The sequence below is a fragment of the Bos mutus genome, chromosome 7 (assembly GCF_027580195.1).
Source record: "Bos mutus isolate GX-2022 chromosome 7, NWIPB_WYAK_1.1, whole genome shotgun sequence".
Classification (NCBI taxonomy): Eukaryota; Metazoa; Chordata; class Mammalia; order Artiodactyla; family Bovidae; genus Bos; species Bos mutus.
In genome coordinates, this window is record NC_091623.1 from 77,978,343 (window position 1) to 77,996,594 (window position 18,252).

Consider the following 18,252-nt stretch of genomic DNA (forward strand, 5'->3'; position numbering starts at 1 on the left):
CTGATCCATGGACATGAGTTCTTCTGGGGCAATGACCCCAGGGCTGTTCCCTGTAGCCCCTTACTTCTAGGACCAGAGTAGGTGAGCATCACACACTGTTGAATGACTAAAGGCACCCAACACGTAGACAACCTCCTTTTTCATGTGTGAACAGAAATATACCTGCATCTATATGTAAGTGTGATACACAGCTCAACCCCACCACACACACACTCACTTGCAGCCTCCCTGAAACTGCATGAGATCTGTTATCTCCACTCTGCTGCTTCACATTTTCCTGTTGTTGATGGGTTTTGTTTGTCTCCCCTCAGAGCAAGTCCCTTTTGGAAAATTCCAAAGAAAGAGGGCTTCGGAGTCAGGCTTGGGGCTGAATGTGGCCTTTGCCACTTCCCAGCGATGTGACCTAGGGCGGGAAACTTTGCCTCTCTGGCCTCCATTTTCTCAACTGTAAATTAGGGCAAATAACAAGGAATCTTTGAGGATGGTTTCAAGTGAAATGAATGGAGGCAAGTGCTGGATGCCTGGGAAATGCTGGGCACTGGGGAAATGGCTCTGTCCCTGTCATGAAGGAGGCACCCAGGAGCTAGCTGTGTGTTCCCACAGAAGCACTCACAGTCAGGACTTGGGTCTGACACAGGGCTGGCATCTTCTGCTGACGCTTCTGGGCTTGTGCCTGGAATGCATTTAAAGTGACCCCTGCAGATGAGAACATTGGTCTCTGAGCAGAAAATCGAGCTCAGGAAACCAGGTGCGTGGCCTGGCACCCAGGAAGGAGGAATAAAGCTCTTCACAAGCAGATGGTGAACCTGGTTTTGGCATCTAAAAATGGGGATCAGGTGCTGGTAGCTGGCAAGGAGGTGACAAACTCAAATTCCTCAGAGACGAAGCAGTTCATGAAAATGAGTGAAGTGGATGGAAGGAACACAACAGGGAGGGAAAGGGACTGTCGCCAACTGGAATCAAATGAGAAATATTTAAACCTTGTGCTAGCAAATTAAACATCTCTACAGGCCAAATTCAACCTAAGGACCACGAGTCTGCAGTCCTTGCGGACTGTGGGTTGCAAATAATGTCTTAATTCAGACAAAGATGATCTGGACATCCTAGTACTCGCACGTTGAGTCAGAGAATTAGAGACTCCCACGGCCCCACCCCCCACCCCCGTTTGTTCTCCCTACACACACGTCTGCCAGCAGCTTCGTACTTCCGGAAGTAAAGGCTCCTTCACTGCAGGCCAAAGTGACTCAAGTGACCCTGGTGTCCCCCAGCGTTCAAGGCCTTCTGCACCCTACCGCCCCCAACAACTCAGGGAAGGAGGGGACGCTAAACACTTGGGGGTTGAATAAATAGAGCAAGCTTCTTCTGGCCCTTAGGTTTCCAAGGGCGAAGAAAGGTTTGAGTCGGAAGGGAGGTCGGACTTGGCAGAGAAAGGATGGCGTCTTGATCAGGCGAGGTTTAGGGGCTATCGTGACAAGGAGGTGCTGGGCTTCCGCATGGGCAAGGGTGGTGGCCTGGGTCTGAGCCAGGTTAAGCTACTGCTGCGGCGAAAGAGAGCAAGAGCGCCGCAACGGCGGGGGCGGGGCCTACCCCTGGCTGGGGCGGGGCCTCGACGCGGGCGCGGTGTGTTCTATGCCAATCAGAGCAGTGCTTTCGCCCTGATGGGGGCGGGGCCTCTGTGCAGCACCGCGGCTTCTCCGCCCCTACTCCCCAGTGCTGAGGCGGTGTTGGGGGCCCTCTAGTGCAGTACCTGGAGAAGGAAATGGCAACCCACTCCAGTATTCTTGCCTGGAGAATCCCAGGGACAGAGGAGCCTGGTGGGCAGCCGTCTATGGGGTCGCACAGAGTCGGACACGACTGAAGCGACTTAGCAGTAGCAGCAGCAGCAGTGCAGATACCGATCTGCGCAAGGTTCCGGGCCGGCTTCCCAGATTTCTGCAGACCCTAGCTCACCTCAGCCGAGGTCGCAAACTTTCCGAGGCTTTTCTGGGAAGGGTGGAGCACTGGTTGCCCGAACTCTGCCTTTTTTGGGGGGACAACTGTCCATTTCCTCTCCTCCGGGATGAGTTTTTCTGCAGCGGGCCGGTGTGCGCAGGGGTATGTGCATGTCAGTGTTCTTGGGGTGTGTGGGGGCGGGGAGTTTAGGGTCAGCAGCTTCTTCCAGTGATCACGCTGCTGTTTTCCCAGAGCTTCGCGGTGCGCGTGCAACTCTGAGTGCGCGCCCGGTTCTGCACTTGTCGGCCAGCGTGCTGCGCGCGTGAGTGCAGGTGCGTGTCTGTCCGGTGGGTACACTCGAGTTGGCGCGCAAGGACCAGCGTAAGTGCACACAAGTCCGCGGCGCGTAGCCATCGATGCTCCTGCGCTGCCTGTGCCTTGAGGTGTGAGCCCGTGGGCCCTGCGCCTCGGCTGTACTGGGCTTCCTTCTGCCCAGCACCCCCAGTAGGTGCTTTATGGTCCAGTAGGTGGCGCCCGAGGCCGCCTCCCTGCCAGCAGCATGTCCCAGCCTGGGAGCGAGGCGTGGGGGGTGCCGCGTCCATCCAGGTCGTCCATGCGGGAGGGTAGGAGCTGAGGCCCGAGGTGGTCAGTCTTACACGTGGTCTGGGTGTGCCGGGCCCCAAAGAGTGGAGTGAGGCAGGCTGTAACCTGAAAGTCTGTCGGCCCCCATCCAGCGCCCAGCCCAGCCCTGCCCTGCCCTGCCCGTGCGGCGCCTGCTACAGACAGATTGGCTTTATTCATGGACACGCAAAGAGGGGGGCGGCCGGACCCGCCCTCCCGGAACACGCTCACACGAGGGTGGGGGACTCTCCATGCTACAATCACGATACACGACGCCCGCGCTCGGACCGGGTCGGCTAGGGGAGGGGTCATGGCACAGCCTGGCTCCTGGTTTTGGTTTAAAAGAAAAAAAAGGTTCTTGGGGTCGATGTGGGAGTGCGCTGGAGGGCTTTGGCAGGGGTGCCCGGAGGCCCTTCAGAGAGCCTCTATCGGGGGGTGGAGGGGAGCCGTCGCTTTCCTGTTCGTTTAAAAACACATAGAACATGCTACAACCGCGCAGATACCAGACCGGATGGGGCGCGGAAGGGGCAACATACGTGCTGCGAGGTTCCCAGCCTTGGCCGCAGCCCCAGCCCTGTCCACGCCCCAGGGTTGGACGCGGGCGGGAAGGACAGACAGAGAGACTCAAACACGGGCTCCCAGGGGGCACCTCGGAGCGAAGGAAGATCTCGTGTTTTGAGGGGAAGGGGTAGAAGGACAGCCCTGGCTCTGGGGGGCGGGGCAGGGGACCGGGAAGGGATTGTGCTGCTGGTGGGGGGCCGTCCTGGGGCCTTACGCCTCTGGCTCATACTCCTGATACTCCTCCTGCATCAGAGGGATGGGGGTAGAGTGGAGAAGAGCAAAAGAGGAAGGGGTTGGAGACCAAGTGGCCAGGCCGCGCCCCGAGACCCTTCGCCCACCAGGAGGAATAGTGAACGCCCCTCCCCCTGGGCAGGGGAGAGACCTAGAATTTGGGGACGGCTGGGATGTTCCTGGGCAGGGGTGCCTGAGACCCAGCGACAGGCTCCATCTGCCCTCCCTCCCTGCTGCATCTCTGGGGTCTGGGGTCTGGGAGCTTGAAAACTCACTGTCCCAAACTTATCCTCCCAGGAACCTCCCACCCCAGCCGGGGACGCCCAAAGCCCCACCCCTCACCTGGGGCTGTTCCTCATAACTCTCTCCTTCAGGCTCCATCAGGGGCTCGATCAGCGGCTCCTCGGCAGCTTCCTGGGCCACTTCCTCTGGCTGCAGGAAGAGAAGAGACAGGGCCTTTGAGGCCAGCTGCGCATGCCCCCCAGATTCCTACCCTGGGAAGTTTTTGGCTGATCTGGGGAAGGCTGGGCTTTGTTGGCAGTGCAACCAGAATTTTTAATTGTTTATTTGGAGTGCCTTGGAAATGGGATGGAGCAGTGAAATCCCTCCAATCATGGCTTGAAGCTGGGGATGTTCAGGGGTTGCAGGTACCCATACCCCTCTCCCAGCAGCTGACAGCCTCCTGTGCTTCCCTTGATGGGACTGGATGGGATGGGGAGATAGCACACATAATCATCCATTTGTCCCTCTTTGTGTCAGCTCTGTAGGTGGGGGGTGCTTAGGAGGACCCCAAGATAACCCTGGAGGCTCCTCTGGGCTGGAGGGAGATGGAGGCTCAGGGACAGAGCTGAGCAGGGGCTCTGAGCCATTCCCCTGCCACTTTCCACCCATCCCTCCCCCAGGGCCCTGTGTGGCCTGGTTTCTTCAGCTGTTGCTATTTTAAGATAAGCTGGAAGCAACAGCTCATGGTGTTGCTTGGATGTGTGAGCTAAGACTCTCCCCTCCCCATAGCATCTGCTGCCCAGACCTGTGCAGGCCAGCATATATGCAAATAGGGGGCTGCCAGACATATGGCCAGTCCCCTGTGAGCGAGCACATATATGTGCACAAACACGAGACTGAGCTGATTGCACACGTGGGCACACACAGTAACCTGAGGTTCATGCTCTGTAGGCAAGGGGCCCCACCACGTCCCCCAGTTGCACATGTAACCACAGTCCCTCCCTACTGGGCAGATGTAAGAATCTTGGGACCCATGAGGGCTGGCACCTTGGCCTAGTTGCTCCAGCTCCGTCCAGGCAGCTTCAGCTCCTTCACATTACCTGTCTAGGTGGGCCCTGTGACCACATGAGTTTACACTCCTGGCTTAGCTCACTTCCCCTAGTTACAGGGAGTCCACCACAGCCCAGGAGGTGGGGAAATGTTAGCTTGCCCAAAGTCACCCGGCTATGACCAGAACACAGGAAAGAAACAGAATGTGAAGAATCCCAGCTCTGTACATTGTTTGGAAACAAATGTCCAACAGCAGGAGAATAATGTGTGCACTGTGGTCCTGTCACACAGAGGGTACTGCACGTCTAGGATGGGAAAACCCAGTGCACACCAAGGCGTGCTTGAGTCCCCTTCTGAGTGATGAGTGAAAGAACCCGGGTACAAAAGAACATGTGCTTTAGGATAACGTTTACATAAAGCTGAAAGACACCCAGATAATCTGTGGTGATAGAAGCAATTAACTGTGGAGGGGACAGGATAAAGGTGAGGAGAGTCAGGTGCCGGGGATAAACGAGACCCTGGAATAAGTGCCCCCTTAAATTTTGTGCCCCAGGCACTCCACTTCCCTCACCCTAGTCTTAGCCCTGGGAGTAGGGTGGGAGGGAGGGTAAGGGGGGCTTCTAACGAGCTATGTCTTCTGTTTTATGTCTTGATCTGGGTGCTTGATTACCTGGGGAGAGTTGAGTTTGTGAAAATTCCATGGATCTGTGTGTTTTCTGCATGAATGTTTTCTGCATAATATACTTCAGTAAGAAGTTCACTTAAAAACCACCCCAGCCTTGCTATTCACACCTCTTTGGCATCAGGTCAGTTGCTTCACCTCTGATCTCAGCTGCCTCGGATGGGAAGCGGGATGGTGTCTTTGCTTTGTATGCGTGTGGGGAGGCTTCCACGATACTGTATGTGGGCAGATTGAGAGGTAGAGACAGAAACTCACACTCTTAGCTTGCATGACTTCTCCATGGGGCCAGTGGCCCCAAACACCTGGCTTTAGATTGTAAGTCTATGATCTTGAGTTCTCTTGAGAAAGGAGGTTTGAAATGTCAACAAGTGCTGGTAAGAGAAAGGCAGCCTGAGAAAAATGATTGTGTGCAAAAGCCCCCTCACCAAGCCTCAAGCTGACAGCTCTGCTTTCTCTGCGCCCTAGCTCTCAGTACTGGGCCTTGTCCCATGTTGGCATCAAGGGACTACAGTGACATGAACCTGAGCTTAGCACCTCCCAACTACCTTCTTGGGGGCAGGCAGGATTTGGGATCTTGAGTAAGTCACTTCACCTCTCTGAGCCTCAGTTCTTTTACCTATAAGATGTGCTAATTGTGATACCTTTTTTTACAGGGACATTGTGAAGATTCATTGAGTGACTCCATGTACAATATTTAGAACAGCACCTGCCCACACAAGACATCAATGAATGGGAGTGATCACTGGAAACAAGGATAAGAAATGGGAAGTCACACAGCTGGTAAAATGCAGAGACAGGACTTGAACCAGAATTTCTGAGCAGAGGGAAGGAACCAACTGAGCAGAATGTCTAGAGTGGAGGGTGCTGTGTGGTCTCCTCCCGCAGCCCAGTGGATGGATCCGCTCATGCCGAGATCACACGGAAGGAAGCCCTACCCCCATGGAGGCAGATTCAGCATTTGTACGTGGAAAACATGGAGCACCGCACAGGAGGCAACTGTGCAGATGGTGTATAGATCCACAGAGTTCAACGTCCTAGCACACCTGTGACACAAGCCCCTGGGGGCACACACAGGCTGATCCTGTGATCGTGGGCCATCATCTCTTACTGAGCATTCACTGTATGTCATCCAGGCTCTTTACGTCAGTGGTTCTCAAGATGTGATCCCTGGACCTGCAGCATCAACATCACCCAGATACCTTTTAGAAATGTACATTCTAGCCCTACCTCAGACCGATCTGATGCACACTTACGTTTTTAAACACCTCTAAGCTACATTATCTCTAATCTACACAAAAGTCCTCTTGTATTCATCTCCTGTCTTAGAGGCAAAGAATCAGGCTCAGAGACGTGACAGGACCTGCCCAGGGCCAGACAGTCAAGAAGTAATGGAGCTGAGATTCAGATCCAGCTCTGTGGGGCTCCAGAGCTCACAGCCCTTACCCTGTAGCATGTCCTAAGGAAGGTATCTGACTTTGTGCACACATGGGTTGCTGCCACCACTTGCCTGGGGTAACATGTCTGCACAAATGTGTGAGACACAGTTCATCCCTCCCCATGGCCCACTTCTGCTCACGCCTGCCTCAGGGCCTTTGCACGTGCTGTCCCTCCTGCCTGAAATAGACTTCCCACACGGTGTGCCTCATCACTTGGGTGTCAGCTCTAATGTCACCTTCTCAGAGAAGCCCTCCCAACTAAAGTAGCCCCCTCACCCCTTGACTCTCTATCCCATCGCTCTTGTTTTCTTCATAGCACATATCCCTGTCTGAAATCATCTTGTGCACTGGTTAGCTGTTTACTGTATCTTCTCCCACTACAGAGCCAGCTCCGTGAATGTAGGAACCTATTTGCTGTGGTAACCCCTAGAACGATCCCTCCCTGGCGTGAATACTTGTTGACTGAAAAGACGTGAGGGAACAATCAGTGACATATGCAGATGAGGCCAAAAGCAGGCCAGATCACACTCACGAGCAGGATACATGTACCCAATCCAGATTTGGGTCACAGTCACGGGGATTGCCATGCCCGCACAAAGCCACATGCAGACTCATGCCGAGCTGTGTCTATCTGGGCCGTGCAGAATGTTAGGCGAGGTGGCTTGTGCCCCAGGCTGGCTGGGGGAGCAGGGAGCCTGGCGGCAGATTTATGGGTGTAGCTGGTATGTGTGTGTGTGTGTGTGTTGGAAGGATAGCTCACCTTCAGATCAGTGGGGAACTCCTCCTTCTTCACCAGACCTGTGGCTGCTGCAATGTTCCCAGCCCCAGAGAACACGGCTCCTCCCAGGTGTGATGCCTGCTCCTTGGTTTTCTCAGCCACTGTGTCAGGGAGAGGGTTGGGGGCAAAGGTCAAGCAGACATAGATGCCCTCCTCCTCCATAGTGTCCCAGGGCCTGACTTCCCACAGAGCACTACACCCCGCAGAAAGCTCTGGGGGTGCCCTCTCCCGCCGCCCTCTGCCCTCACTCTCTGGATGTCTGCAGACCCTAGGCCAAGGTAAGGGAACAAGTGGGCAGGGCTGGGCTAGTACCTGAGGCCACTCCTTGCACCACCCCTTCTCGGGTTTTGCTTCCTGTGGGGACAAAACGGAGCACACTTAAGGGCCGAGGGAACAGAAACCAGCAAGCACAGTGGTTACAGAGTGGGCAGAGGGGCCCAGGCAGCATGGGCATCCTGGTCCCTCCCTGCCTTCTTGGGCCCCCAAATCCCACAAGTGCCCCCTTCCATGCCTGCATCATCTGGACGTCCAGTTCTCCCCACTGTCTGTCCCGGTCCCATGCCCTGACCCACCCACCCTCCCTTGGATGTTGCCGACGATCCAGCACTGGGAAAGCACTCTGCCTGCCAGTTCATTTAATCCTCTGCCCTGGATGGGAGCAGGTGGGGGTGGGGGTGGACCTTGGGGTGGGGCGAAAAGATTCTGTCTTTGGAAAGGTGCCCCTGGTGCACAACTGCCCACATCCTGCCCCAGTACACTCACATCCCCATACCCCCTGCTCCATTTCTTAAGACTCTTTTAAATAGGGTGCAAATCTCTCCTTTTGGCCAAAGTAGCGAGTGTCTTAGATGCAGGATGGGTCTAAGGGTGACGTGAAGATGGTGACTGACAGCTACGGCATTGGCTGGGTCTTCCCAGGAGGGTAGTAACTGGGAAAGGCAAGAGAGCCTGTCCTGAGGTGGGGGTGGAAACCTTCGGGAGAGAGGGATGTCTCCAATCCTGAGGATCTGGCAACCCAGACAGCAGCAGATAGAGCCATAAACGGGAGTGTGGGCCAGCTGAGGCTGGCGAGAGGAGGGTGCAGGCAGACGGGCTTCTCAGGGCTAAGGCCAGCCACATCCAGACACCTGTGGCTGGGGACTGGGGACGGAGGGTTGTGCAAGCACTTCCATTTATTCCTCGCATAAACACTTGTTGGCACCTTCTCTGATTCAAGTCCTAGGCTGATGGCTCACTGTCAGATGAGGGACAGAGAAGAAGAAAGTTGGTGCCTTGGGCCTCAAAGTAGTGGGGAGAGGAAGTCTGGGCCTCCGGGGGGTTGCAGGATTGGGGGGGGTTGTTTCCCAGGTCTTGACAAATGGGAAGCAGTGGATACACAGAAAGGGGACTGAGGAGGGTGTTTTAGGGACAGGAAGCATGTAGGCGAGGCCTAGAGAAGTGTGATTTCAGGGTCTGCACGGGGCACGTTGATACGGTCTGTGTGCTCAGAGTGATGGAGACTGAGATGGAACCATGAGGCAGGTTGAATGCTAGGCTACAGGGAGCTGAGTCTTTGATGAACAGGAGCCGGGGACCATCAGGAGTTCCTGCTCAGGGAGAGGAGCAGGAGGTGCCAACCTGGGGGAAAAGGAGGTGGTTGTTGAGTCTGTTAGCAGGGAGACAGCATCAGGGATGTCAGGGGTCCACAGGAGTGAAAGGGCTGAGGGAAGAGGGAGGCCAGAGCTAGGGTCCAGAAGGTGTGAGCTCAAGCCTTCTCCCAGTCTCCATCACCTCTGGCCTAGCTCTAACCACCCTCATCTCGTGGCTATGTTACCTCCCAGCGGGCCTCCCTGTAATTTGTTCTGTCCCCAGAGTCCTAGGGGATTTCTCTATACTGAAGCCAGATCATGTCGGTCCCTGGCTCACAGTCTGCCATGACAGTCAGACTAATGCTTTGCCTGCAAGGGCCCCTCATGAACTGGCTATTTCTGATCTCATTTCTTATCCTTGCTTTCTGCCCTCTGCTCTCAAACCCAGTATCTTTCGCCCCATCCCAGGGCCCTTGGCACCTGCCTTTTCTGCACCTCCCTCCCCAACGCTTCTTATTCTCTGGGCTCAGCTCAAATGCTACCCTCTTTGATTACCAAAGTGGCTCCCCACCCCAGCCACTGGATGTCAAAGCCCGAGACTGGAATACTTGACCTCACCATCAGCAGAGCCGGCACCTACCAGCACAGAGTAGGTGATCAAAAAGTATTTTTCAAATTACCACCATTCCAAATCTGCCACAGCCCTGGGCAGGTTAACCAATCCTCTGCAGCCTGAATAGAAGATAATTCTATCACACAAAAGTAAGCCCTGAATCAGCAGACTGAATGCAGAGTTTCTTGCCTCCCTTTATGCAAATGACCCTGAAGCATCGCTCTTCCCCCCCCCCCCCACTTAGAGTGAGATATTTTAACCACTTGGCCTTTCTCCTGATGACAGCTGTTAGTTGCAAGGACGGTGGACCCCTAGGAGAGATGCCAATGGTGGAACCACTGAGAGGAGAGCTTTCAGAGGTGGAGAGCAGGGCTGGGAGGGAGCCCCAACAATACAAGAAGGAGAGTGGTAAGGGGAGGGGGGCACTTTGGAATCCATAAAGCTTCGCTAAAACTTCAGCTTCAGGTCTTATCAGCTGTGACCTTGAGCAACATAATCAAAGTGCTGGGAAGCCGGGGTTTCCCTGGTCGGTGGATGGGCAGGGAGCATTAAGTGAAGTAATAGATGTTGCAGATGTATTTCACACTGTACTTGGCAGACAGTAAGGGTTCAACACCAGATAACTATTAATAATGGGAAGAAGAAGCAGAAGAAGGCTATCTTCTTTGATCCCTGCCTTGCTTCTCTGGACTTTCAGCTGAACTCCACACTCATCAACCCTTCCTCCATTCCCCCCTACCGTCCGTGTCATCACTGACCCAGGCTGGCTATGTCCTCAGTGACCCTGCTAACCCGGCCCCATCTGCTGACTCATATTCTCCGGCCCAGACCCCCCACTTCCTCCCTCTGAGGACCTCGGCTCTGTCCTCTCGGAAGACACCCAAACCTCGCAGCCCCGGAAGCCCCGCCCCTCGCCCACCGACGTAGAGGACACCCTCCTTGGTCTTCTCCGCGGCCTCGGTGACCCCCTGCTTGGTTTTCTCCGCGGCGGCCACGACGCCCTCCTTGGCCATGGACAGGCCCTTCATGAACACGTCCATCCTGGCGGCCTGGGGAGGACGAACACACGGGCACCGGTGCGCTCGCCCACATCCTCACCCCAGCCCTTGTGAAGAGACCGCAGGTGTCCCATTCCCTCCCCCTGAGCCCGAAGGCGCCCTTCTGGCCCGGAACCTCCTCCCACCTTACTCCCTTCCCCAGCGCCAGGCCACAGGGCCGCGGCGAGTCCTAGTGTCCTTGAAGCCCGTGAACGCAGGAGGGGCCCCCCGCCTCGGTTATCCGGGGCCCTGCAACCTGCAGCCCCGCGGAATCGGAGTGCTGGGCATGGCGCGAAGCCCGGGGGCCTGCCTGTACACACGCGACAGACACACGGCCACGCAAACAAACATACTCCTTGGACACGCTCACGTGCACACACAGGACCCTCAGACATTCGAACGCGCACAGACACGCGGACACACCACGGGGCATACGGGCGCGGGCGCACGGCCACACGGCCATCCAGGCAGCTGCAGACACGAAGCAAGAGAGACACATACCCCGGGTCGCACACCGACACGCACCCCGCGGCGTTCTGTTTACGTTCTCCGGCCCCTTCCCCATCCCATCCCGTCCCCCTCCACTCCATTGCCAGACCTTTCCCCTTCGGCTAAGCCCGGGGCGCCAGGAGCGCGGCCGCCTCACCTAGATGCGGGGCCCGGGTTGGGGATGGAGTGGCGGCTGCGGCAGAGGCTGCGGCAGGTGGACGCACAGGCTCGGCTGGGCTGGGCCTGGGTGGGCTCGGGCCGATGAGGGATCGGGCCGTGTCCAGGCGTTCAGGCTGGTCTGCAGCAGACGAGGCACGAGCCCTGAGCCTAGGTGCAGTAGTGTCCGGGCCTGGAGTGCTTCGCCAGCCGCCGCTCGCTTCTAGCGCCCTGCTGTCTCGCGCGCTCCTGCTCCGGCTGGGGCGCTGCGGCAGCTCTGAGCTCAGCGCCACCCCCTGGCGGCCGCGCCACCCCCTCGGCCTGACTGACAGGAGGCGGGGAGGGTGACATCTCCGCGGAGCCAGCTAGCCTCACGGGGCGGGCCCGAGACACGCCGCTGGGGACCCCGGAGCGTCATCGGACTCAAGTCCTGTGCCCCAGGAACCTAGTCTGGTGGGAGACACAATGCGGCGTGCTTAGAGTACGGGAGAAATACTGCAGTTGGTTTTAGTGTTCAGATGGGTTTGGAGGTCTTTATTAACTGTGGGACCTTGGGCTACTCAGCTCTCCTTTCTGAATGTCAATTTCCTCTTCTGTAAAATATGGATGGTTCATTCAGCGAACGTTTACTGAGCTCTTAGGTACCAGGCAGATTTGAGGCTGGAGACAGCACCAAAGGAAAACTAGACCCCTCCTTTTTGGGGAGTTTGCAGTGGTGAATTTGTGTGTGTGCAGAGATGGGACACAGGACAGAAAATAAACATCAGTGCTTAAGCCAAAGGTTATTTCAGCTTGTGATTAGAGTCATGGAGATGATAAAATGGAGATGGACAAGAGTTACTAGAGTAGGGGTGCTTGAGATCTGGTGGTCAGGGAAGGCCTCTATGAGGAGGTGAATGGAAGCAGAGATCCCAGAGAAGCACCAAGATCAGGATGCTTGAGGGCAAGATCCATAGAGAGGGAACTGTATGTGCAAAGGCCCTGAGGCAGGACTGTGCTTGGGAACAGATAAAACACAACGTAGCGGAAGAAGCAACAGGGAAGGAGAAAGAGGTGGACATGATCCTTTTTTCTGTGGTTACGGTCTGGATTGTCAAAATGACCCTAGAGTGCCAGTCACACATAGGTCCTTAGTTGGTATATGACTGAATTATGCCCAGGAAGCTGTGGGATACCAGAGGAAGGGGTCTCTGACAGCTCAACAGAGTCAGGTAAAGCTGTACAGAGGAGGTGACATCTGAGCTGGGCCTTGTGGAATTTCATCTAGCAAACAAAGGAGGAAGGACATTTTGGGTTGTGGACATAGCATCCGCAAAGGCACCATGGTTGGAAATGTAGGGTGTAAGTGTCAGATGATGAGGTGAGAGGGCAGCCAGGAGCCAGACTATGCAGGGCCTGGAAAAAATTGTTCACAGATTGCTGATAGAGCTGCAAACTGGCACATGCTTTTTGGAAGACAATTTGGCAATGTTTACCAAAGACATAAATGCATGCTCCTTTAGAGCCAACAGTTAGTTCCCCTTCCAGGAATTCATCCTTTGGATCTCTACTCTCACAAGCACACAAAGACATGTGTGCAAGGCTCTTCGCTGCAGCATAGTTTATTGTAGCACAAAACTGAAAATAATCTAAATGTCTATCTGTAGAGGACTGGCTAGTTAATTATGGTTCATCCACTCAGTGCAATGCTGTCATTAGAAAGGATGGGTTAGACCCATGTGCATTGATATAGGAGTATAAGACATGGTGTGAGGTGAGAGAAGCCAAAGTACTAAACTGTAATGTGTGCAGCTAACTGATTTTTTAAGAATTATTTTGTTGAAATATGGTTGATTTACAATGTGTTAACTTCTACTGTAGAGCAAAGTGATCAGTTATACATATATATATTCTTTTTTCATATTCTTTTCCACTATGGTTTAATCACAAGATATTGAATATAGTTCCCTGTTCTATACAGTAGGACATTATTGTTTATCCATTATATATATGTAATAGTTTGCATCTGCTAATCCCAAACTCCCAATCCATCCCCCCCCCCCCACTCCCTGCCCCCTTGGAAACCACAAGTCTGTTCTCTATGACTGTGACTTTATTTATTGGCTTCTCTAATACCTCAGTTGGTAAAGAATCCACCTGCAATGCAGGAGACCCTGGTTCGATTCCTGGGTCAGGAAGATACACTGGAGAAGGGATAGGCTACCCACTCCAGTATTCTTGGGCTTCCTGTGTGGCTCAGCTGGTAAAGAATCTGCCTGCCAATGCAGGAGATGTAAGAGACATGGGTTTGATCCCTGGGTTGGGAAGATCCTTGGAAAAGGGAAAGGCTACCCACTCCAGTATTCTGGCCTGGAGAATTCCATGGACTGTAAAGTCCATGGGGTCACAAAGAGTCAGACATGACTGAGTGACTTTCACTTTCATAGATAAGTTCATTTGTGTTATATTTTAAGTGATATCATATAGTATTTGTCTTTCTCTTTTTGACTTACTTCACTTAGTATGGTTAATAAGCCAAGAAGTGATGTTTGTGACTCTTGACTAAGATTCCCTGAATGTCAGATGAGGAAGGACCAAGCAGTAGGAAGGAGAGAGGAAGAAGAGATAAAGAAGACCATATGAAGGGTGTCATCTTCCTATTGTAGGAATTGGTACGTCACTGAAGGATTTTAAGCCCAAGAGAAACTAAATGAGATCTGCATTTTATGGGGTCCAGATGGAGGTGGGTTGGAGGGGGACATTGCTAGATGCAGCAAGAGCAACGAGGGACCTGAGGCAGAATCCACAGGAAGAATGATAAAGCCTGGACCAGGAAAGCCTCAGTGAGTCTGGAACAGGACTGGAGGGGAGACCTGAGCATCATTTCAGATGTAACTTATTGGATGTTGGGGAAAAGAAAGTGGAATGAATCCAGGAAGATCCCCAGGTTTCTGGCTTGGACAATGGGGTGAGTGATGCTGCTGCAAAAAAAGGAAATAGGCATTGAGGGGTTGGGGCAGCCTTGGAGGGTGAGCTTGTTTAGGGCACACTGAATGTGCTGTGCCTGATAGACTAGCTGGACAAGGTGTGCAGCCAAGAGTTATCTGAGCCTGGAACTCAGGAAGCTACTCCATGCTGGCTTCAGGTATTTATTTGGGCCATGGTATACTGGGAAGTCTTTAATACATGGCTTTCCAAGCAGAGAAGCACCTTATAGAGTTTGCCCATACCCGTGGTGTAAATTCTACCCCTCTGGTTTGTTTCAAGCTGTCACTGTGATGTCTCTGAGCAGAGAGTTGGGAAGAGACATGTGGAAGCACTCCCTTATACAGCATTTCCACCATTCAGGTAAAATAGATATAAAATAATCTGAAAAGCATAGATAATAGTAAAATAATTAGGAAGTTATGTTTTAAGTGCTTATTATCTTTGTTTTTAACATTTATATAACCATAAGTTTATTTAATTTTTAATAATGGCTTTAATGTCTGTCTCACAAAATTCCTAAAACTTTGTTCTCACAAGCTGATCCAAGCCAGCCCAGGACACTGTTGGATTTGGAGTTATTTGCATGGAGGTGGTGGCTGGAGTCATGGGGAGTATGCAGCTGCCCAGAGGAACAGGGAGAGTGAAAAGAATGGAGGGTCGGAGCAGAATGCTGAGTCACTGCAAACTTCCTGAGTGGCCAGGGGCAGAGGAGCCCAGGGAAAGGCTGAGAAGAAGCAGCACAGAGAGGAGGAGAAGCTGGAGAGTGCGGTGGCAGGGAAACCAAGGGGATTAGAGGACAAGTGGACGAATGTTAAAGAGAAGCCAAAACAACAAGTAATAAAGAATCCTCAGATAGGCAGCAAGTGGGCTGTGGAGGAGTTTAACAGGAGCATCGGGAAAAGACTCATTGGAAAAGACCCTGATGCTGGGAAAGACTGAAGGCAGGAGAAGGGAATGACTGAGGATGAGATGGTTGGATGGTATCACCGACTCAGTGGACATGTGTTTGAGCAAACTCCAGGAGATAGTGAAGGACAGGGAAGCCTGGCGTGCTGCAGTCCATGAGGTCACAAAGAGTCAGACACGACTAAGTGACTGAACAACAGCAGGAGGCATCGTGAGTCCAGGAGAGAGGAAGCATCCAGGGAAAACCTCCAGGAGAAAGTGACATTAAAGCTGGGTTTTGAAAAATGAGAAGGACCTTACAATGTAATGGTGAACTTTCCCAGCAGGGGATCCAGCAGGTGGAAAAATCTAGGGTGTAGAGGGAATAGAAAATGGATTAAATTCTGAATCAGGTAGGAAGTTCATTTGGCTGCTCATCAGAAGCTTAGCAAAGCAGGTATTTATTCTTTCACTTAAAGAGGTCATGCAGTAGGCAGTCCATAGTTGGTGTGATGACTTCATAATCATCAGAGACCCAGAATCCTATCTTCCTATTCAATTATTCTTAGTACCTGGATTCCGCTTTCAAGGCTACTTCATGGCCTAAGATGGCTGCTGCAGCTCCATCCATCATGTCCATGCAGAAAGCAGGAGAAAGGGAAGTAGGGTAAAAAGAACACCTGCCAGTTTTCTTTTTCTTAAGGAATTTTCCTGGAAGTCAACAATTCCTGCCTACTTGTCATTGGCTACACCTAACTGCAGGGACGTTAGAAAAGTTTGGCGATCTCTCTGGGCTTATGACTTCCTTGAATCAAAGTATGAAAAGGGAAGAATAGTTATTGAGTGAGCCACTAGGCCCTCTGCCCCGCAAAAGGTTTTTGCCTCCAATTTTTTTTATTTTTAAAAACCTCAAGCCTAGAAAAAAGTTCCAAACATAATGTGAAGTTGCTCAGTCATGTCCAACTCTTTGTGACCCCATGGACTGTAGCCTGTCAGGCTCCTCTGTCCATGGGGTTTCCCAGGCAAGAACACTGGAGTGGTTGCCATTTCCTTCACAGGGGGATCTTCCCGAACCAGGGATCGAACCCAGGTCTCCTGCACTGCAGGCAGATGCTTTACTGTCTGAGCCACCAGGGAACCCAAACATAATACAATGAACAAAACCTTTAGAAAAGTCATAATATTAGCACAATGAATACCCAGATATCCTCACCTAGGTTCGCCAGTTAACATTTGCTACATCTTTCCTTCTCTATCTGCATATGGGCTGTCTCCAGAAGAAGGTGGCACGGTTACTGGGTCACCACTTCCCAGCACGCTGGACTCTTTACCCCATGTCTCATGGCTGGCCTTCCTTTAGGGCACAGGATGGCAGAGTCCAGACCCCTGGGTTTCTTTCTGGCCAGACCCTAAACCTGAGAGTTCTCAGGGCCCTCTCTTTGTTTCTGTTCTCTTTCTCACCTGGAAAATAGGCTCCGCTATTCCTCTTTTCTCTCCCCTTCTTAAGAATGTACTAAGAAGCTTCTGGAGAGGGAAGCCTGGGAGAGTGTGGGTAAGGGGATGGGAGAAAAATCCCAACTGGAGCAGCAGGGGTTCTCGTAAGAGAGTCCCAGGATCCTAGTTTCCGTTTGGGTTTCTATAAAAATCCAGATGTGCTTTTATAACTCTGCATGTGGGGCCTAACTATGTGACTGGACATTTAGCAACATTCCTGCTGTCCAGGCCTCAGGATGGGGAGGAAGGCAGGCAGGCAGGATGGGGGGCCTAAGATCAGGCGGGGGAGGTGGGTAATACTGATTGAACACCTGTGTGCCAGGCACTATATCTGTTATATCACTAAGTCCTGAGGTCAATCCTTTAAAGCAGGCATTTACATTCCCACTTTACAGATGAAAGACCCAATACCCAGAGAGGGAAAGTAACTGGTCCTTGGCATCTAGTCTTTTCAGCCGGTCTTTCCTGAGTGTCTACTGTGTGTGAGGTACTGTTCTAGGTACTGGAGACTCAGCAGAAAACAAGACGCATGAAGTTCTTGCTCTCCTAGAGCTTACCATTCAAGAAGGAGAAGGCAGATAATTAACAAATGATTAGTGACCAAATAAGATCCCTTAGACTGTGTTGTTGCTGCTGCTGCTGCTGCTAAGTCACTTCAGTCGTGTCCGGCTCTGTGTGACCCCATAGACGGCAGCCCACCAGGCTCCCCCGTCCCTGGGATTCTCCAGGCAAGAACACTGGAGTGGATTGCCATTTCCTTCTCCAATGCATGAAAGTGAAAAGTGAAAGTGAAGTCGCTTAGTTAGACTGTGTTACTTTTGTCAAAATCAGTGACACTTACCTCGCTAAGTCTAGTGTTAGTTCTCCCTTGTTGCTCTGACTTCTGAGTACTTGCCATGAGCCAGGCCCTGCCCCTGCCCTAGGAACTGCAGTACAGAGTCGTGAGTAAAAGAGGCCCTGGGGACCTGATGTTCTAGCACCAGAAGGCAGATGATGAGTAAAATAAATAAGTAAAATATAGGGTGTGTCAGGAGGTGGAAGTGCTTGGAGAGAAAGCAAAGAAGATAAAGAGCATGGGAGTGCTGCAGTGGGGGATGAGCGCTTGACCAGTTATATGCATTGGGCAGGGAAGGACTGGCTTGAGGTAGGAATTGAGAAAGCAGCCAGTGTAAAGTCCTAGGGCAGGTGTGGGTCTGGCATGTTTGAAGACCTGCAAGGCAGCCAGTGTGGCTGTAGGGGTAGAGAGTCATGGGGAGGGGGTGCTGAGAGTTGGTGGGGCCTTACAGACCTTTGGACTGTGAGCACAGGAGTGATGTAATTTCACTTTCCTTTTTAAGGTTCGCTGTGTAGACAGTCGCTCAGTCATGTCTGACTCTTTGCAACCCCATGGACATCTCCAGGCCAGAATACTGAAGTGGGCAGTCTTTTCCTTCTCCAGGGGATCTTCCCAACCCAGGGATCGAACTCAGGTCTCCTGCATTGCAGGCAGATTCTTTACCAGCTGAACCACAGGGGAAGCCCAGGAATACT

General features: G+C 52.8%; 1 protein-coding gene across 1 annotated transcript; it reads right to left on the reverse strand.

Annotated features, from left to right (window-relative positions):
• Positions 1–2,728: 2,728 nt before the first annotated feature.
• On the reverse strand, positions 2,729–11,635 carry SNCB (synuclein beta). The gene is made up of 6 exons (XM_005892571.3): positions 11,378–11,635; positions 10,614–10,743; positions 7,826–7,867; positions 7,496–7,614; positions 3,688–3,777; positions 2,729–3,357 (listed from the first exon to the last, which is right to left on the reverse strand). The coding sequence occupies exons 2-6, from the start codon at positions 10,732–10,734 to the stop codon at positions 3,325–3,327; spliced, it is 405 nt and encodes a 134-aa protein (XP_005892633.1). The 5' UTR covers positions 10,735–10,743; positions 11,378–11,635; the 3' UTR covers positions 2,729–3,324.
• Positions 11,636–18,252: the final 6,617 nt, after the last annotated feature.